This window comes from Felis catus, chromosome B2, assembly GCF_018350175.1.
Source record: "Felis catus isolate Fca126 chromosome B2, F.catus_Fca126_mat1.0, whole genome shotgun sequence".
In the NCBI taxonomy this organism is placed as follows: domain Eukaryota; kingdom Metazoa; phylum Chordata; class Mammalia; order Carnivora; family Felidae; genus Felis; species Felis catus.
The window spans coordinates 37,174,951-37,196,793 of NC_058372.1; the positions used below are offsets into that span (position 1 = coordinate 37,174,951).

General features: G+C 38.9%; 1 protein-coding gene across 8 annotated transcripts in view; it reads left to right on the forward strand.

Annotated features, from left to right (window-relative positions):
- The window catches only part of DNAH8 (dynein axonemal heavy chain 8), a 330,151-nt gene that overhangs the window by 120,364 nt on the left and 187,944 nt on the right, over window positions 1-21,843 (forward strand). For 7 of the 8 annotated variants that reach the window (XM_045057489.1, XM_045057486.1, XM_019830547.3 and 4 more), the window contains 7 exons: window positions 1,550-1,612; window positions 5,874-5,974; window positions 9,419-9,556; window positions 9,787-10,027; window positions 15,751-15,950; window positions 18,831-18,984; window positions 21,516-21,679. In XM_045057489.1, coding sequence (XP_044913424.1) covers window positions 1,550-1,612; window positions 5,874-5,974; window positions 9,419-9,556; window positions 9,787-10,027; window positions 15,751-15,950; window positions 18,831-18,984; window positions 21,516-21,679 — 1,061 coding nt within the window. The remainder of the gene's footprint in view (window positions 1-1,549; window positions 1,613-5,873; window positions 5,975-9,418; window positions 9,557-9,786; window positions 10,028-15,750; window positions 15,951-18,830; window positions 18,985-21,515; window positions 21,680-21,843) is intronic. The other variant, XM_045057487.1, reaches the window with a different exon arrangement.

Genomic DNA, 21,843 nt, shown 5'->3' on the forward strand with positions numbered 1-21,843 from the left:
AATCCAAGTATTTGCATACTGTGGGTTAAAATGTTCTGTGGAGTGTTATATGCGATGACAGTGATGAGTCTTGAGAAATACACTGTGATTTGCACATTGTGTATAAGAGGCTGTACTTGCATATTTGCAGCTATCTGAAAAACAGGAGATAGCTAGTCCTTTAAGCTTGTTTTATAGAGGAAGAAAGAAGATATAACTGTTAAAAGGAGCAACAGCTTTTGAGATTGTGGAAGGAACCAAAGGGTCTGTTCTTGTCCTTTCTCAGGCCAGAATGCTCATAGTTGGAAATGGAATACTGTTGTTGGAAGGTTGCAAGAGACTATAAATACCATAATACCAGGGCGTTATGCAACTGATCTTTTTTTTTTTTTAACTACAGAACCAACAGCGTCATTGAAAATAAATAATCAATGTCACACTTGCTCAGTACCACAGACTATTCAGCCTAGTATCATGACCAATAACGATCCACCTCTTGGAAGTTAAACTCAAAAGTTGGGGGGCGCCTGGGTGGCTCAGTCGGTTAAGCGTCCAACTTCAGCTCAGGTCACGATCTCACGGTCCGTGGGTTTGAGCCCGGCGTCGGGCTCTGGGCTGATGGCTCAGAGCCTGGAGCCTGCTTCTGATTCTGTGTCTCCCTCTCTCTCTGCCCCTCCCCCATTCATGCTCTGTCTCTCTCAGTCTCAAAAATAAATAAACATTAAAAAAAAATTTAAAAAAAAAGTTGGATATATTCCCTAACATGTGCTACTTTCTTTTAGTGGTCACAGTGGGTCTGGATTCATAAGATAATTTTAAGCCCTTAATAATAATCATAAATGCCTTCTTTTTTTTTTTTTTTACATGTGCTGAACTTGCCTCTTTTAGTTGGATTTGTTAACATTTTATGGCCCTCGTATTCTATTATACTGGGAATCTAGTCTATTATTTAGCATATCCATAGTATTCATGATTGTATAGATCATCTGGGGTCCTTTTTGCAACTGTTTTCTGGATGATGGCCACCAGAGACTGCCTTTGGCTTCTTCCAAGTGTTCCACCTACGTGCTTCTCTGTTTCCATATTGGGCTGAACCATCGGTGAAAGGAGGCTGTTGTCAGAACTCTAGATCAGTTATTCTAATGAGTAACCACAGCATCATCGTTTACAATCATAAATGAAATGAGACAGAGCTCTAGTGGTACAAGCTTCATGCAGGGTGTAATTTTGTCACATTTTTTGTTAGCTATGTCATGGTCCTTTAGAAATGAGTGGCAGTTGGAGTGATGTGAATATTCTAAAATTGACAATGGTCATGGTTATACAACTTTGTGAGTATAGTAGAAGTCATCAAGTTGTCTGTTTTCAGTGAGAGATTGTATGATATGTGAATTATATCTCAGTAAGGCTGTTACAAAAACTAAATGAAAGCTTCATCTATGGGGCAAAATTTGACCATTTCAATTAAAAATAATGTTTATTGATTTAAAAGGAAATAATAGGTAAACTCAATAAATTGATAAATGCATGTGATTAAGACTTTAAATGGAGATTATATTATTCATTACAGGAAGGACCCATGGTTCCAAATATACCACCCCAAGAAGCTAGCAACAGGCTACAGATATTTCAGGTAAAATTTCATTTTCTGCATATAGAAAATGTGTTGTTAGTCTTTAAAATAATTTTAGGGAAAAATGTATGTGTTCTGTCTTACAGAGGAAAAGTTAATGTTTAAAGTGCATACAGATTTTAATTGTATTCTAGTCTGCTAAATAATGTAATTGATTCCTTTTCTTATATCCCTTCATGCTCTTCTCCACAGAATCTCTCTCTGTATTTTTAGAGAATAAGATTTTGATTTTGAACTTAAGCTTATACCTTATTCTCGTTCCAAACATCTTGTTTGTGTGTTAATGGTAAAAATTCATAGAATAATAAAATGTATGAAAATAATAAAATATATCAAATTTAAAATATTGACAAAAAGTTTCCTTGTCTTCTCTCTGTATCCATTATTTTTCTTCCTTCTGTATCCATGACTTTAAAATTCCCACTTCATTTGCCCTACCTTGGACAATGCTTACTGGGTCAGGCCAACAATTTACCCTCTTTTTCTATGCCCAGAGTGCTGAGCACATCTAGAGAAAAACCACACACCCATTTAGGTTAATGTTTTGTGGATTCATGGATTCCTATGTAAGCCAGCCCCTAGGATTATCTGGAAATTCTCCTCTTTGTTTCTAATCTCTATCCTATTTTCTGTAGTGGCTGTACTATTTGTTCTCTTCATGTTCCCTATCCCACCTGCACTTGTAGTCATGAAAAAATATTTATCAGATACCTGCTGTGTGTCTTGGTCAATAGAAAGGTGATTAAGAAATGGTTCTTTCTTCTAAGCTGCTAAAATCTGGTAGGGAGACAGACAGCTGGATAGATTGTAATTGCAAAACCATGTGGTGAGCATTGTGATCTAGGTGTGAGAACCAGTGTTAATGGAAACAGACCGATGGGAGCTGATGGGGCAGCCAGAAAAGGCTTCCTGGAAGAGGAGCCATCTAAGCTGCATCTTGAAGGACTAATGAGAATTAGCCAGGGGTAAGAGGAGGGAAAACAAATTAGACAGAATTTGTACCTCCCAGAAATGAAGACATAAGCAGGGAGATCTAGGGGAGATGAGAGAGTGAAGTGTGGAGTGCATTGGGCAGAGAGCATAGGGATGAGGGATAGACAGCACAGTGGGCAGAAATCCTTAGAGAGCCTTGGAGGCTATGATAAGGAGCTTGTAGCCTATCCTAGGGGCTGGAGGGCTCTAAACAGGGAATGATCTGTTCAGATTTGAATTTTTAGAACAGTTGTGTGTTTAAAAGACTTCTCTGGCATTAGTGTGGAGAATGTTTTGGAGGGAGGGTGGTCAGACCAATGGCAGTTTCAGTAATACAAGCAAGAAATAGTAAAGATTGAGACCAACCAGATGCACTTGCAGTAAAAAAGGTTCAGTCAAGTTGAATGGGATCTCTCCAGTCGCAGGTTCTCATGAGAGGGGCACTTCAGGCTTTTTCCATCAGAACCAAGTAGAATTTCTCATGTGGTATCGAATTTTCAAGTATCTCCCTTGATTTGAGTGGTTTAAATGGAAAATCCAGACCCAGATAAGAAAAGTGTTTCTCCAGGATCCTTCAAGCAACCGGGAATTGCAGCTGACCCTAGAGGAATAAACTTGTGCAAAGTAGATGAAATCAGCTGTCACAGAACCCACTGTGTGTGCTGCCTGGCTCCAGAGGGGTAGGTCCAGCCCAGTAACTCTGGTGGTTTTCTATAAGGTAGGCTGTCTGTGCGGGCCAGGGTTTTCATGGAATGCAGCCTTTCATTGAATATGATGTCCTCAGACAAAAAGTCATAATCCCTTGATATTGTTTGGGTTCTTTTGTCCTTAGGACAATAATGGTCACTCTTGGACTAAAACCAGATCCTCCTATCTATCACCCTTGCCAGCACTTTATGCTGGACACTGGAGGAGGCTCTTGATCCTTTGCTACCTGAAGTCCCCAGGGCCCTGGGGGAAAGGCCTGCCTCTCTGGAGGAGCCAGGACCCAGATTGATCTGCTTACCTGGTGGTTGCCAGCTGAGCCAAGCAGAACCCCTCAGCAATAAAAGCAAGAGGGAGGATGAAAATAGATAGTAATGTTGGATGGTGATAAGTGCCAAGGGAAAAAAATAAAGCAGGGAAGGGGAATAACATGCTGGGCTGTGTGTGCATAAAGTGGAAGGTCTCCAGAGAAGCCATCCTTGAAAAGGTGACATTTGAGTGTAGACCTAGAAAAATGAGGGAACAGACCCAGCAGGTATCTGGAAGAGCAGCTTTCCAGGCAGAAGGATGAGCAGGTGCAAAGGTCCTGAGTATAAGCAAATATGACATCAACTTACTTATATTTTCAGTGACTCGCTCTAGCTACAAGTGTTGAGAGTAGATTATTGACAGTCAAGGGTAGAAGCAGGGAGAGTAATTAGGAGGCTATTGAAATAGTCCAGGACAGGATGACAGTAACTTGGACCAGCCTGGTGGCATTGGAGTTGATGAGAAGTGGTTGGAGGCTTGGTGTATTTTGAAGGTAGACCCACCTCCTTGTCTTTCCATCAGGAGTTACCAATTTATTGGTTAGCAACTGGGACTTTAATGGGTCACCCTTTTACCAGAGGTGTGGCCACTTCATTGAAAAGACATTGAAGGGCCCATCTCTTGCCATCTTGCTCCTTCTATTCTGCATGTGTTTGGGGGTGTGAGGTAAGCAGGCTGTTCACCATGCATCTGTCTGAACATGTGACCCAACTCTCCTCAAAAGCAGGTGCCCTTTCATCCCCCAGCCCCCAAGAGAAGCAGGTGCCAAGATCTGGATTGTGGAAAGAAGCAGGAGCCTCATGTGGAGCCTCAGGGTGCAGTGGTGTTCTCTGATGCAATTTTACTCTGATTTCTGGAGTTACTGGGCACTCTGTTGGTCTGCTGACAAAGCTGATTATTTTGCTCCCCATTTGGCTGGTGCTATGGGTCTTTTTATATTATTTGGGAGCTGAGTGGAAAAGGGGTGAGTGACTGGCATCCATCAATAGTCTTTACCTCATAGACAAGATTTTAAATGTCATTATTTTAAAGTATGCTAACTTTAAAGTTTTTGTTTCACCTTTTCTGGGTTCACCTTGTCCCATGGACACTTTAGTCAGTAAATTTGTTGAGTAACCACTGTACTAACCACCAAGAAACGTAAAAAGTGCAAAATATGGCCCTTTCTAGGAACTAAGAGTTCAATGGAGTTCCTTCAAGGTCTTCACCCCTTCCTGATTTGGCTCCTTTAAAGTATGTTGTGGAATTTAAGAAACAAAACAAATGAACATATGGGAAGGGAAAGAGAGAGAGTCAGAGAGACAGAGAGAAAGGGAAGCAAGCCATAAGAGATTCTTTACAACAAACTGAGGATTGATGGAAGGAGGTGCGTGGGGGATGGGCTAAATGGGTGATGGGTATTAAGGAAGGCACTTGTGATGAGCACTGTTATATGTAAGTGATGAATCACTAAATTCTACTCCTGAAACCAGTACTACACTATATGTTAACTAACTAGAATTTAAATAAAAAATTGAAGGAAAAAAAAGAAATAAAAGAAGCTAACATAGCTGTCAGATCTGATTCACTCTCTGGGTATTGTGAGGTCTGATGCCAGACATTCTCCAAGGCTGGAAATTTGGGATCCCTATTGATATGTTATACCCTTTATGTGTAGCACACATATCTCATCACAGGTGGGTTATTTCTATTTGGTTTGGTGCTTTAAACACTATTAATACTTAGCATTGTAAGTATAGGAGATTCCACTTTTGGCTCAAAGGACATGGACATGTGCATTAACTTCGTTGATTCAGATTGCTGGAATTCTTTCAAATGGTATTAAAATGGAATCCTTCATTTTATACACTATTGCTTGGAGAGAAAACAGGGTTGAAAGGATTATACTCACTCATTTGGACCATGTAGAAGAGATGACAAGTCTAAATTAGTGAAAAAGCCTGAATTATAGGTTATTTAAAATACTGTTTTATTACTTTCAGACATATTTATGGGAACTTGAGAACCAGGTTTTCTAGGGACCACTTAATTTATTAAAGAAAAAAAAATTCGTGCAAAATGGATACTTTTAAAATGCTTAAAAGTTAATTTTATTAAGTGGTCAACTTTTCTTCTGATAGCTTGGTATCAGAAGTATAAATTTCTTCACAGATCCTTGTTTCATAGATATTATTAAACAAACCTCAATGTAGCTTTTATTCCAGGTATAATATATTCTACCTTAATGGGGCCTGAATTAATTATATTTTACTACAACTTAAAAATCTTCTTATAGGCCAATTTTGATGATCTGTGGAGGAAGTTTGTTACATATTCATCTGGTGAACAACTTTTTGGATTGCCTGTGACTGATTATGAGGTTTTACACAAAACTAGGTAGGTTTACAAACTGTACAAGTGTTACATGCAAATAATTAAATTCTGTCCATTAGAAGAATCATGCCATCATTAAATCCTTTATCATGCAGACAGCCTCCCCTAGAACACTCCTAAATATCCCCCTTATTCCTGGCTATTCCTGACCCACTGGATACATGGTCACCATATACAACAGAAATGTCCTTGAGGAGTTGAAAATAGGTTGCCAAAGTTGTGGTATTTGTGGTCTATATTTAGCCTATAGAAGCACTGCAATTTTGGATTTTTTTTTTTTTTAGTTTAGAAGAATAGCCATCCTTGGCTTTCCAACCCTTCTTATTGCATTTATGCTAAGTGCTCTTCGCTTTTGAGTAAACACAGAATTCATCAGGATTGAAGGCCAAGGAGCTTATCTGATTTTAAATAGTAAGTAGATCTAGGAATTAAGCAAGTATATCTTAATGGAATTTTGTGTAACTTTCCTCAAACTCAAAATTAGAACAGTGGCTTTAGCTTATTAGGATCATGGTTTCAGTAAAGAACTTTATGTTGATTTCATCAAAGTTCTAACATGTCTTTGCAAAATAGATAAGAAATTTTCTGACCATAAATTAATGCTTCCAACTACCTTAGGGTAGATGGCTTGTATTTTTTTCCCAAGCAGTCATTCACCAAGCTTAACTGGATGACCAGTTGTGTTAGAATTGCAGATGTCTGTTCTTTGCCCTGACTTACTAAATCAGAATCTCAGGGATTGGGTCCTGCATTTTCATAAATTCTCTAGTTAATTCTTTGCATGCTCAGTGTGAGACTCAGTGTTTTCTTTTAGCCCTCAGTATTCCAGGAAAAATAACCATCCTCATTTACTATTTATTTTTTATATTTAAGTGATTTATGAGTAATTTGCAAATGTACAAATAAGGTAATGGTGAAAAGCACTTTTATTAGAAAATGTAGTGAGAATTTAAGCAGTGAAAACCCAAACTTTTACTCCATAATACCCTGGTTTGAAGATATTTACACAAAGTGGAAACTGACTTCGGAATCCAACTGTAACAGAACCAATGTGAGTTTGCTCCTTGGTGAGTCAGAAACTGCACAAGTTTGAGTTGTCACACAAAGAAAACTTTTTTTGCAGCAAATAAAGAGATCTTGGGGAATAGCTTCCAAAGCCATGATTCCCTGAGAGAGGGTGAATGGGTTCCTTTTATTTAGGGTTAGAATGAATATATCAATAGGAAAGCTGTCATTGTTTGTAAAGGCAGGCATGAGATTGCGCATGTGCCTTAAGGAAACATGCCAATACACACATTGTATGTTATGTAAATGAAGCCTGTGCTTCTCCATCAGCGGAGATTTTAGTATTATACTGCGGTGAAGGTGATTGTAAGTCATTCCAGAGGTCACTCCATGGTCCATATGAGTTTAGCTCCAAGGATCTGGGCGAGTGGGAGGTCTTGTGAGGGCAGTGGATACCACCTGAGTAGTGCTTTTGGGTTTCCTTTGCCTAAGTTAAGAGGTAAGACAGAAAGAAAAGCTTAAGGAAAAATTTAAGGCAAAGATTAGTGAGTACAAGCAGTGGGACAGTAAAGGTCAGTTCTTGGATTCTTGCTGGTGACACCACCAACTTCTCATCGGCTGTCATGCACAAACCTGGACCATACCCATTCTGTAGGCACTGATTTCCAATTTCAAATCCATCTCCAACAGCTTCTAACTTACTATTACTTCTGACTTTTCTTGGACTTGCATTGCTAAACCCCAGAACTGTTGAAAACTCAGACACCCATAATTTTGTTGAAGAGAGGATCACCATCTTTCTTGCATTATGAATGCAAAAAATCTTTACTTTCACATTTGAAGGACCAAGTCCATGAACTTTTTCATTTCTGCATCATCTGTCTTTGAGTACACATCTGCCTTCAGCATCTGTCTACTTAGGGGATGTCCCAAATAAAAGTTACACAAACATCACAGATAATGGAAGAACAGTCATATATCCTTTTCATGAAATGGGATGGTTTAGGTTCTTGTAAAAATTTGCAGGATGAAGCCCTTGCCTCTACATAAACATATTGTCCACTCATAAATTACTGATTTGGGTAAAATTCATCTAGGTAATTATCATCTAAAGACCCACAGTCTGAGATCTCACTTACATAGCCAGTTGGACTATCACAGTTAGAGTCTAGTGTGTTGCCCTGTGTCTCTTTCCTGTTCAATACTTGGGAAACACACTCTTTTGTCAGTTGTCTTCTCTTTGCTGTTTTACATAAAAAATGAACAATTCCTTAACTGTATTAAGTGAGAGCTAAACAACAACAACAAAAACAAAACAAAAATGGTGTCTCTCCAGAGTTCTTTCTTGACACTTTCTTTCTTTTTTTTCAATACAATGATCATTTTACTTTTATTTATTTATTTATTTTTAATATGAAATTTATTGTCAAATTGGTTTCCATACAACACCCAGTGCTCATCCCAACAGGTGCCCTCCTCTTGATACTTTCTTAAAAGACGATGCAATGCTTTGGGCAACACAGTAAGAAACCTGAAGAAAAATTGTCCCTTTCTTATTGGAGATCTTGTTGTTCTTTTTGTATTATTTTAGTCATTTTTAGCATAGTTGGAAATACTCCATGATTAACAATGGGATCATTCCTAAGAATCAGCAAAATGAAGCAAGAATTGAAAAAACCGAGTGTTTTTTAAAGGGCCCAGTGTGCCCATTTGATAATTGCAAGATAGAATGAGTTTTACTTTATTAAAAACATAAGCAAATTTTAACTTTGGCCTTTGCATTATTTATAATAAATAATAAAAATTGTGAACATCAATCCTTACAAATAGTTAGAACTGCTCAAGAAATAAACTCAAAAACTGAAATTGGGTCTAGGGGACCCTCATGGTCCGCTAAGCGTTGAGGAATTCTTGGGAGCATCAACAAACTCAATTTTTGGTGTATTACACGATAAAAGGACTTTTTCTAGGAATCTATAATCCCTCCTATTATTCTTGCTATGTATATAACTCCATTTGGGAACATGAGGGAAAGCTTTTGGTAGGAAAGTGATGTTTAAGTCACTTCCTAAAGATAGATGTTCTCATAAAAAAACAACTTGCATTTGAAAGAAAAAAAATTAAAATCTTAGCCTTAGCTTTGATCTTACCAAGTGCTGGTCACACTGTTTGTAGTGACTGGAATGGTAATAATAATCAAGCCATTTGTTAGTGTCAAGTCATAGTATGACTTGGAATATTTGAGAGCTGTACACTTGACCCGATTGATGGAGCTTTAATAAAATCTTTGTTTGGAAGCTAACAGGGTTTTTTGCATATTGGTGTCTATAAAGTACACATGTGATGTATGAAATATTTGATTGGATGAATTCTGTCTATCCAATAATGACATTTATTTTTAAAATACACATTATGCAATGACTTAAATATTTGGTTTCCCAGAAAGGAACTCAACTTGCTGCAGAAGCTGTATGGACTCTATGATACCGTAATGAGCAATATTAGTGGTTATTATGAAATACTTTGGGGAGATGTAGACATTGAAAAAATTAATGCAGAACTGCAGGAATTTCAAAACAGGTGAGTTTTAATTGAATTAAACTTACCTTTTTCTAGTGGCTATCTTCATAGGATCTTGTAGGTATTTAACAAATGAATCTATCCTCTGATATATTGCCATATATATATATATATGGCAAAGTTGTTATATATATATATATATATGTATATATGTGTGTGTGTGTGTGTGTGTGTGTGTGTGTGTGTGTACACAAAGAAATGTGTAGTGATACAATTTTTTTCCCTGAAAGGTGTCGTAAACTCCCAAAAGGGCTTAAAGATTGGCAAGCTTTTTTGGATCTGAAAAAAAGAATTGATGATTTCAGTGAGTCATGTCCTCTACTGGAAATGATGACCAATAAGGCAATGAAACAGAGACACTGGGATCGAATCTCTGAGTTAACTGGAACCCCGTTTGATGTGGAATCTGATTCGTTTTGTCTTAGAAATATTATGGAAGCACCACTACTTAAAAATAAGGATGACATTGAGGTACAAAAGCTTATATCTTATCACTGGTTCATTAAAGAACATCTTTTTCTTTTCTGGGGCACCTGGGTGTCTCAGTCAGTTGGGCATCCAGCTTTGGCTCAGGTCATGATTTTGCAGTTCATGAGTTCAAGCCCCATGTTGGGCTCTGTGCTGACAGCTGCTTTGGATTCTGTGTCTCCCTCTCTCTGCCCCACCCCACTTGTGCTCTCTCTCTCTCTCTCAGAAATAAACATTAGAAAAAAAATTTAAAAAAATCTTTTTCTTTTCTGAAAATTGTACAGACATTTTATGTAAGAGTGTACAATTGCCTTATATAATGTACCCTCAAAATTTGGAATGACCCTGAACATCCTTTGATTTTGCAAAATAATACAGTAACTCAAGGAGATAAGATGATTATTTGAAATATGTTCATTTGGGAGGTCCTAAATCTATCCTCCTTGTCCCTTAACTACACTCTCATTTAAAAGCAAAAAATCTGTTTATTTCTGTATTACATTCCTGGTGAATTCCTTAGAACATTTTCCAGATTTCTAATTCTATACTTTTCCTTATTAATCTACTACATATTATTTTTCCTTTCCAAGATTTTAAATTGGTTCTTTTGTGTGTGCCTAGTGTTTGTATGGTATTTCTTTTTTATTATTGAGATATAATTTCTATAATTATATGATTTTTATGGCTGAGATATAAACTTATTAGTTTATGTTTGTAACATAATGACTCTATACATGTGTATATCACAACGTGATCACTGCAATATATGTAGTTAACATCCATCACCACACATAGTTAAGATTTTTTTCTTGTGTTGAGAACTTTTCTCTTAACACCCCCCAAATACACAATACAGTATTGTGAACTATAGTCATCATGCTGTACATTAGATCCCCAGGACTTATTTGTGTTATAACTAGAAGTTTGTACCTTTAACCACCCTCACCCATTTCATTTGCACTGCCACCCCCCTAATCCCCCACCCTGCCCCAACACACACACCCGGCTGGCAACACTAGTCTGTTCTCAGTATCTATGTTCTGGTTTCTTTCTTTTTGAATTAGTGTTTTCATTTTCTTTGAATAAATACCCAGAAGTAGTATTGCTGGATCATATGTTAGCTCTATTTTTAATTTTTTTTTTTTCAGAACCTCCATACTGTTTTCTATAGCGGCTGCACCAATTTACATTCCCACCAACAGTGTAGTGTGCAGGTTTCTCTTTTCTTCTCATCCTCACTGATACTTGTCATTTCTTGTCTTTGTCAAGATAGCCACCCTGACAGGTATGAGGTGGTATCTCACTGTGGTTTTGATTTGCTAATCCCTGAGGATTAGTGATGTTGAGCACATTTTCCTGTACCTGTTAGCCATTTGCATGTCTTCTGTGGAAAAATGTCTATTCTGATCCTCCCCCATTTATGAATTGGGTTGGTTGGGGTTTTTTCCTATTGAGTCGTGTGAGTTCTTTGTATATTTTAGATATTAACTCATTAGCAGGTTTATGATTTGCAAATATTTTATTTCATTTGTAGTTTGCCTTTTCATTTTGTTGATGGTTTTCTTCGCCATGCAGAAACGTTTCAGTTTGATGTTGTCCCATTTGTGTATTTTTCCCTGTGTTTCCTTGGCTTTGTTGTCAACATTTCTTGTAAGATTTGCCTAGTGGTGATGCACTCCTTTAGCTTTGGCCTGTCTGGAAAACTTTATCTTTCCTTTGATTCTGAAGGACAAATTTGCCAGGTAGGGTATTCTTGATAGCGGGGTTTTTTTTGTTTTTGTCTTTTTTTTTTCTTTCAGCACTTTGAATATATTGTGTTCCTCCCTTCTGGTCTGCACAATTTCTGCTGAAAAATCTGCTATTAGTCTTGTGAGAGTTCCTTGTATGTAACAAGTTTTTCTCTTGCTACTTGTAAGATGTTCTCTTTGTTTTCAACTTTTGACACTTCAATTTTAATGTGTCTTGGTGTGGATCTCTTGGTTCATCTGTTTTGAAACTCCCTGGACTTCCTAGATGTGGATGTCTGTTTCCTTCCCCATCTTAGGGGAGTTTTCAGCCATTATTTCCTCAAATAAATTTTCTGCCCTCTTCTCCTTCTGGGACTTGTATAATGTGAGTGTTGGCCCATGTGATCTATCTTAAATTTAAGTCCCTTAAATTATCTTCACTATTTTTCATTCTTTGTTCTTTTTGCTCTAGTTGGGTAAGTTCTGCTGCCCTGTGTTTGAGTTCATGATCCTTTCCTGTGCTTCATCTAGTTTGCTATTGAATTCCTTTATTGTATTTTTCTGTTCTGTGATTGTATTCTTCAGCTCCATGACTTCTGTTTGGTACTTTTAAAATATTTTCTTTCTCTTTGTTGAAATTCTCACTTTGTTCATGCATGTTTCTCCTGAACTTGTTAAGTATTATTATGACCATTATTTTGAGCTATTTGGTAAATCACCCATCTGTCTCATTGAAGTCTTTTCTGAGGTTTTATCTTGTTTCATTTGGACCATATTCCTCTGTTTCTTTATTTTACTTTCCTCTCTGTGTTGGTTTTTATGCATTATATAAAACAGCCACCTCTCTCAGTCTGGAAGGAGAAGCCTCATGTAGGAAATGAGCCTTATCATTCAAGCCCACCTTAGCTCTTGCTTGGCTCTCAGAACTTTGTGTTTCTTCTAGTACTCTACTTCATCCTTAGTTACTCCCAGTAACTGGAGGTGTCACAAGACCTGTCAGGCTCCAAAGTGGATTTAGGCTGATTGGAAGCCAAATTCTCAGGCAGCCACTTTTAAAGTATGCAAATATACCTCTTTTAGGGGAACACTAGGAAATGGACATTTCTGTCTGTTCTGTGTGCACTGAACCCTGGGATGATAGCCAGTTAAGAACTTTCTTTGTTTGCTGCCATCCTGTTGAACCCATGAACCCAAGCCCCTCTACTCACCAGACTCAGGCCATCAAGGGATGTGCCTTTTGAGTGACAGCAACAGTTGTTCACACAAGTTCCTTTCTTGGAGATGCCAGCATTTGGGAGCATGGCATAAGGAAGATGAAGAGAGCACCCACCCTACAAAGTCTCTGGAGAGGATTAGAGTTGGCCCTCGGATATATGTTTAATTAGAAGCCTACTCCTCAGGCCACAGCTGTGAAGTTACACTGATAGGCCTCTCCCATAGTACGACTGAGCATTCCAGTCTGCTGTCTCTGCACTGGGGGTAGGTAGCTGGTTAAGGACATTTTCCTGGTTTGTTATGGTCCTGTGGCACCTCAAACATAAACCTCATTTGCCACCAGAATCAGGTGCTCAAGAGACATCTCCTGGGTGGCAGCTGCAAAAACAAACAAACAAACAAAAAAAACAAAAACAAAACAAAACAAAACTCAGGACACCAGACATGTGCATAAGCTCCTTTCCAGGAGATAGCAGTGACCTGGGGTGAGGCAGAGGACTGTGCAATGGTGGTGCCCACTACCCTCTGTCTTTGGAGAGAACCCCTAGTCCTGTGTTACATTAGATGCCTGACCCTCAGACAGAAGCTCTAAGATAAGCAAAGAGGCCTTCTTTACAGAAAGGCTGGGCAGTTTTCAGTGGGTTGTCTCTGCGCTGGGCCCTGGGGTGTAGCCAGATGTGTCTATGCAAACCCTTTATAACTGCTCCCCCTGCCCCTCTCCACAACTCACCGCAGCCCTCAGGCCTGGGCTTCATGTCCACCCACTGGTTTGCATGTCTTTTTCACTTCTGGTTCATGGAGATGTTTGTTTGGCTTTTAAGCCTGGCTATGTTTTTACTTTCTCTTTTTTGCATTTTATCCACTATTCTGTATTTTTGGAGGCAGGGAACTGTACCATGTAACCAGAAATCTCTCTTATATATGGTTTTGAGTCTCCTGCCCCTTCTTTTTCCCTTAACTACATATGTACACCAGAAATTCTGTTTTCAAAACATTATGTCCTGTTTATCAATGTCATTCAAATACTACTGAAGGAAACAAAGTGACCATCTCATTCTTAGAAGTAGGTTTTTACACTTAAGAATATAGCCATTTATAAGCTGTGCTTTGAAAACATCATTTTATACTTCCAGGGAATTCTAGGCCTCAGTTACTATTTGCACCCCAAAATGGATTCTTAGTGCGGTATACCCTGGTACATCCTGTTTGCTCTGCTCTGCATGTCCTGCTATTAACCAAGCTGGATTCCTTCTGTCACTGGACTCACTGCCTCCAAAGGAACGCTTTTCCCTTGCTGTAGAACATCTCCTCCCACCACCCATTGGAATCTCACTCAGTCTCAGATGCTGCCTCCTCCATGAAGCCTTCCCTCCTGACTGCAGGCAGAAATCCTTTCTCCCTCTTCAGAACTCACAACAAGTCTTACCATGCTTAGGACATTTATTACACACCCATTTGGATTATAATTATTTGTGGAAATACTTTGCACCTTTCAGTTCCTTCCCATCTGTGAGATTCTGTGATTCTAAGTATGAAAATAAATAGAGGCATGGTGGGGAAAATACCTTACTTTTACTTTCCCTGTGAGACGTTCATATCGAGCGTTCTCAGAAAAACAGGAAAACTTGTAAGAAAAAAAATAGAATAACTTTTAAGCAAATGAAATATTCGTATCAGGGCCAGAAGAAGCAGGAATCTGGCAATGACTGATTATATGTTACTTCAAAGAGGTCAAAGGACTCCCACATACATTCTCAGTTGTTTTCTCATGGCAAGTTGCTGAGATAGAGCAGCTGGGGTTATCTCTGTTTTGGCCAGAAAACTCCAATAAAAAATATAATCAAGAAACATGACGATTTAAGTTCTGCTATTGCATGTAGGTGGTACAATAAAATAATTAGTGGTCAGACAGTCAAGAGAGTTATTATTTGAACTTGTAATACAATGATCTTGAGACCTTGCGTTTCTTTTTTTCTTTTAAAAAAGAATTTTTTTTAATGGTTATTTATTTTTGAGAGACAGAGACAGAGTGCAAGTTGGGGAGGGACAGAGAGAGAGGGAGACACAGAATCTGAAGCAGGCTCCAGGCTTTGAGCTGTCAGCACAGAGACTGATTCAGGGCTCAAACTCACAAACTGTGAGATCGTGACCTGAGCTGAAGTTGGACGTTAAACTGACTGAGCCACCCAGGCACCCCTTTCTTTTTCTTTTTCTCTTTCTCTTTCTTTTTCTTTTTCTTTTTCTTTTTCTTTTTCTTTTTTCTTTTTCTTTTTCTTTTTCTTTTTCTTTTTCTTTTTCTTTTTCTTTTTCTTTCTCTTTCTCTTTCTCTTTCTCTTTGTTTTTCTTTTTTTTTTCTTTTGCTGCTGCTGCTGCTTCTTCTTCTTCTCCTTCTTCTTCTTCTCCTTCTTCTCCTCCTCCTCCTCCTTCTTTTCCTCCTCCTCCTCCTCTGTCTTCCTCTTCCTCTTCTTTTGACAGAGAGAGTGAGAGCGAGAGCGAGCATGAGGGAGGGGCAGAGAGAGGGGGAAGGAAAATCTTAAGCAGGCTCCACGTCCAGTGTGGAGCCCAACACGGGGCTCAGTCTCATGACTGTGAGATCATGACCTGAGCCGAAATCAAAAGTCAGATAATTAACTGACTGAGCCACCCAGGTGCACCTTGAGTCTTGGTTTTTTGGCCACAAAATGACTATGATTTCTAGGTCGAAACTCAAAAATTCATCATTTTACAAGGCAGTTAATTTATAATTGAAAATGTCATGACATATTCTTTGATCTCCCTCTGAAGGACATTTGCATATCTGCCATTAAGGAAAAGGATATTGAAGCCAAGCTGACTCAGGTGATTGAAAACTGGACCAACCAGAACCTGAGTTTTGCCGCATTTAAGGGAAAGGGAGAGCTCCTTCTCAAAGGAACTGAATCAGGAGAGATTATCACCTTGATGGAGGATAGTTTAATGGTCTTAGGTTCCTTACTAAGCAACAGGTAATTTTATATTTGGGGGGGGGGGAAGGTTTTAATTTGGTTTTTGGAATTATATAATACTAGGTGAAAGCCCAGTTTTACAGCTGTGGCATAATATAAGATTCTGACCTAAAGTGCTCACTGTTGTCTGTTCTCACACAAGCTACCTATTTTCCCTAACAATCGTGGCCTCTGTCTCTTCTTTATGGTACTCATCTCTCCTTCCTATTTTCCTGGTGGGCCCCATCATAATTACTTTCCCCCAAATAGGCAGCTTATCTCCTGAACATTTTGGCTCCCCACCATGATGATGTATTTTATTTTCTTTCTCTTTCATTCCTCCAATCTGACATCTTTGGCCTCCTCGGCTAGCCCTGCTCAAGTGTTCATCCAGTGGCCCAGGAGAAGTATCCTGGCAACACATTAAAGAACTGTTATCACTAGGGGCTTGTTACTTAAACACTTTATGCATCTTTTATCGTGAAAAGTGTCTCTTTATGTGCTGGGTTTACTGTGCCCTAAATGAAACAACCTGTCCATCTTTGGACTACTGTACCAGCTGGAAGGTGACTATGACCTTAAGTGCAGCTTTAGCAAATGGGAATCAGTCAGACTAAGTATACTGTCAGGTCTTAATCTGGGCATTAGCAACCTTTAATCCCCTAGCTGACTATGCAGTAATTCTCAACTGTTCTTCGCCATAATACTTCTAAGAAATATGCCACAACTTTGTCATTAGCAGAGGTCAGTGTCTAGGGTACATGGGAATTCCAACACCCCTTGTCCAGGTTGAGATCACTGGTTAATGAATGACATCCTGCATGACTTCTGGCCCCAAAGTCTGTCTTGTATTTGGATAAAGTACTTCATTTCAAAGCTCCTAGTTCTAGGAGTTTCGTGTTGACTTGCTATGGTTAAGATCCTACTTATGACTTCTGCTCTCAGGGAATATGAATAATCCTGGCACAGGTGACCATGGGATATTCAGTGGTTTCTGGACTTCATGGGATACTATGTCCACATGGATCACTGCTAATTGTGCCATACTAATTTCCTAAATGACTTCTTTCTTAGTTATTTTTAAATGTGCTATTTATTTTGGGGGGCGGGGGAGAGGGGGGCAGAGAGGGAAGGTGACAGAGGATCCCAAGTAGGCTCTGCAGTGATAGCAGAGAGCCTGATGTGGGGCTTGAACTCACAAACCGTGAGATCATGACCTGAGCCAAAGTTGGATGCTTAACTGACTGAGCCACCCAGGCGCCCCCACTAAAGGATGACTTCTTGAAAAAAGGCTATGGAGTCATGTGAATAGTGTCTGTGGCCAAAGAATTCAGGATTTGAGGCCTTTCTTAGTTTCATACTTAACTTGCATTTAGTCTGATCAGTATAATATTTATAGCACTAATAAAATCAATGTTGAGGCAGTGGCTGCTGGGTCTCTAGGGTGACCTGGAAGTGACCTCAGAAAGAAATTATATATTCCATGGGTGAGACTTAACTCCAGATATTGCCTGAATTGTGACACTTTCCTACTGGATTCCTGATTGGTCTATGGCACTCCCTATTGGTCTTGACAGGTTCCACCGTGCAGAGTTGTGCAACGCAAGGGCCTGGCCATAGGACCGAAACTGGTTCTGCTAGATTTTATTTCAAGTCTCCCATTTTCATGTTGGAAGTTACATGAAATATAACCATCAAATATGACTCTTTTTTTTTTTCCTCTGTGCAGGACCATTTTGGGCCTCAAATATCTAGTTGCTTCAACCCCTTGAAGTACCCATCCATACCATCTTGGTCTGCATGTTTTAATTTTGAAGATTTCTTTTAGCATATTGACTGCCTTTCAGCTCCAGAACAATGGTCAGATGGACAGTAAATGGGTGTTGATAAAAATGCCTGTTACTATCTGAATAGCTCACCTATCTCCTTGGGGCAATTTTTGTGCAACTCGCTTTATACCTCCATGTATAACATAGACTTCTAGAGAAGTTATGGGTTGCACTCAGGCATCAGACCCCATTCAGACCCAGAAGACCCGCTTCAGACCCAGAAGAACCCCCTTCTGCATGTGAGCAACCTGTCCTGGATCAAGACAAGTTTTAAGAACCTTGTATTGACAATCACCAGAAAATGCCACTATACCACATTGAAACCACTTGTCATTGCCACAAACTAAAATTGGGTTCTTAATCCAACTGTACGCAGTTGGGTCCTTACCCAGTATCTTCCCATCACTTCTTGCATGACATCCATTGTGTTTCTTGTCGTTTTTGGTTGTGCCCAGCTTTCTGGACACCTTGAATTCTCATGAATCCTTCATCTAGCCCTGATGTTGAGAAAGCAGGAAGCATGCTATTTGGGGGCAGCTATTCTAGATCTCTAATACCATACAATCTAGGCCCAGTGCCTGGTGAAACCAGCAGTCTTTGGATGAGAAGAGCAACATCTGTAAATGGACATCAACCCTCAATCTTGACATTGGCCTTGTGGTACTAGTTTCATGGACCAGTAACCGTGCCCTAAGTGCTATTCTCGTAGGCCATGCTTACTTCGATTTGGTTCACCAAAGTCTTGTAAAAACACCTTATTCCTTGCCTTCCCTTTACTCCCAGAAACAACAAGCACAGTTCCTTTGCTGGACCTCTGTCACAAAACTCGGTCCATTTTCCTAGTCTATGACTAATATGTGGAAACAAGTAAAATCACTATAATTATATGAGTTTTACTCCTAGAAAAGCAAATATCTCATTAGCTGTGTGAAAATTATTAGGAACTGCCTTTTAAGGAAAAAAAAAAAGTTCATTTCCAAAGGAATGTTTCTCCTGTAACTTTGTTAGGCCATGTTATTTTCTGAATCATATATCCTTAAAATATAGTGTTTTTTCCATTTTCACTTTTTAGATATAATGCTCCATTTAAAAAAACCATCCAGAATTGGGTGTATAAATTGTCCACTTCCTCAGATATAATTGAAGAGTGGCTAGTAGTCCAGAACCTTTGGGTTTATCTTGAAGCTGTCTTTGTGGGTGGAGATATTGCCAAACAGCTACCTCAGGTAAATATGGTTTTTGTATGGTGGGAATGCAAACTGGTGCAGCCACTCTGGAAAACAGTGTGGAGGTTCCTCAAAAAATTAAAAATAGACCTACCCTATGACCCAGCAGTAGCACTGCTAGGAATTTACCCAAGGGATACAGGAGTACTGATGCATAGGGGCACTTGTACCCCAATGTTTATAGCAGCACTCTCCAACAATAGCCAAATTATGGAAAGAGCCTAAATGTCCATCAATTGATGAATGGATAAAGAAACTGTGGTTTATATACACAATGGAGTACTACGTGGCAATGAGAAAGAATGAAATATGGCCCTTTGTAGCAACGTGGATGGAACTGGAGAGTGTGATGCTAAGTGAAATAACCATACAGAGAAAGACAGATACCACTATGTGTTCACTCTTATGTGGATCCTGAGAAATTTGACAGGAACCCATGGGGGAGGGGAAGGGAAAAAAAAAAAGAGGTTAGAGTGGAAGAGAGTCAAAGCATAAGAGACTCTTAAAAACTGAGAACAGACTGAGGGTTGATGGGGGGTGGGAGGGAGAGGAAGGTGGGTGATGGGTATTGAGGAGGACACCTTTTGGGATGAGCACTGGGTGTTGTATGGAACCCAATTTGACAATAAATTTCATATATTAAAAAAAATATATATATATATATGGTTTTTGTAACTACTGATAGAATGATTTGTGTTGTGTGTATGTCTCTGGAGAAGTCTTTATAAAGCCATATGGTCCTGTCTTGATTTATTTTTTCATTTATTTATCAATTTTTTAACATTTATTTAGTTTTGAGAGAGAGAGAGAGAAAGAAGGGAGTGGGGGAGGGGCAGAGAGAGAGGGAGACACAGAATTGAAAACAGGCTCCAGGATCCCAGCTGTCAGCCCAGAGCCCGACACAGGGCTCAAACTCATTAACTGTGAGATCATGACCTGAGCCGAAGTCGGCCACTTAACCGACTGAGCCACCCAGGTGCCACCTTATTAAAACCTTATTTAAACAGGGGTTGGCAATCTGTGGTCCACTCACCTGTTTGTAGAAATAAGTTTCATTGGAACACAGCCATATCTATTCATTTATGTTCTGTCTGTGGCTGCTCTAGCATTGCAACAGGAGAGTTCAGTAGTTGTAACAGAGACTATATGGCCTGCAAAGTAAAACATTTACTGTCTGGCCCCTTTACAAAATAAGTTTTCAAAATGTGCTGATTTTTTATTTACATTAAAAGAAAAAAAGAAAATCACTTATTTTCAAATCCCCAGGTTATCTGAGGATATCAGGTACCTTCAATATGGTACTACTACATTTAAATTTTTTTTTAATGTTTATTTATTTATTTTTGAGAGAAAGAGAGAGAGGGAGAGAGAGCAGGAGAGGAAGAGAGAAAGAGGGAGACAGAATCCCAAGCAGACCCCATGCTGTCAGCACCGAGCCTGATGTAAGGCTCAAACCCACAAACTGTGAGATCATCACCTGAGCTGAAACCAAGAGTTTAACCGACTTAGCCACCCAGGCACCCCTCAAATATGGTACTGTTGGATTATAGTAGTTCATCTCCTCCAAGAGGTGACTTTATAGTATTCCTCTGAGAGTAGAAATAAAATTAATCTGTATTGCATAAACACAAATTAACTATCATTAAGTCGACTAATAGTAGATCAGACACATACCACGGGGCAAGGAAATTTAGCTTTCTGAGCCCTTGACAAAATCTTTAAAACAGCTTTACTCTGCGGCCTTTGAAATAAGTAAACTTATTAATAGATATATTCTATGAAGGTAGAATCCCTCTTATAAAATTAAGCCTGCTCTTCCTAAATTTCCATAACTATAGGCTCTATATAAATTAAAAATCAAGGTTAAAAGGGTTTCAAAAATAGCTCATTTCTCATTGTAACATTGTTTTAAACATAATTCTTTTCTTTCTTAACCAGAAAGTTGCAGTGTTTTAAAAGATACCTTTAAAAGTTTTTAAAAAGGCAAGATTATGCCATTCCTAGAGGCGTTTTTGCAATTGAATGCAAAGCTTAATATCATCCATAGTAAATAGAAAAATTTCATTAGCAAAAATGTAAATGAAGCTTTGTTTTGGGTTTTTGCTTTCTTTTTTTCTGCCCCCCCCCCCTCCCCCGGGTCCTTTTGAGCTGTAATTATTCAAAAGATCTTGAGATCAAGTTATTGCCATGCTTCTTTAGTTTGCTCATCAAACCAAGCACCTGGGGTGCTGGAAGACTAGATTTGAGCTTTAAGTCGATAGCTCTGTAAATTAATCGTGTGGCATTTTGAAAATGTATTAAATGTAAGAAAACAAATAAGTGATAAGCCCCATTGTGACAAAGCAGTATTTCAATAAGCAGTTTTATGACTCTGGGCTTTTGTTTTTCAGAATTAATTGAGGTGAAAAAAAAATGCTCCTTTAAATTATGTAGACTGAGGACTAATAGAAGCGGGTCTGAGGAACTAGAGGCTATTCCAAAGCGAAGACTTTGCTTTTATTCAAATGCTCATTTTCACTGACTGTTTTTAGGAAGCCAAGCGTTTTCAGAATATTGACAAGTCATGGATAAAGATAATGCAGCGAGCTCATGAGAACCCCAATGTGATCAGTTGCTGTGTTGGAGATGAAACCATGGGGCAACTTTTACCTCATTTGCATGAACAGTTGGAAGTATGTCAGAAGTCACTCACGGGGTAGGAGCCGCAGTTTTAAGTTTCCTATCATTTTATATGTGATGGCATTTTATCCCAAACAAGTAAATAAAACTGATGGCATTTCTGGTTTGGTAGGGATGGCTGAAGTGGCTGCAGGAATTTAACATAGCCTTAATTTTTCTGCAAAACAAGACACCATCAAT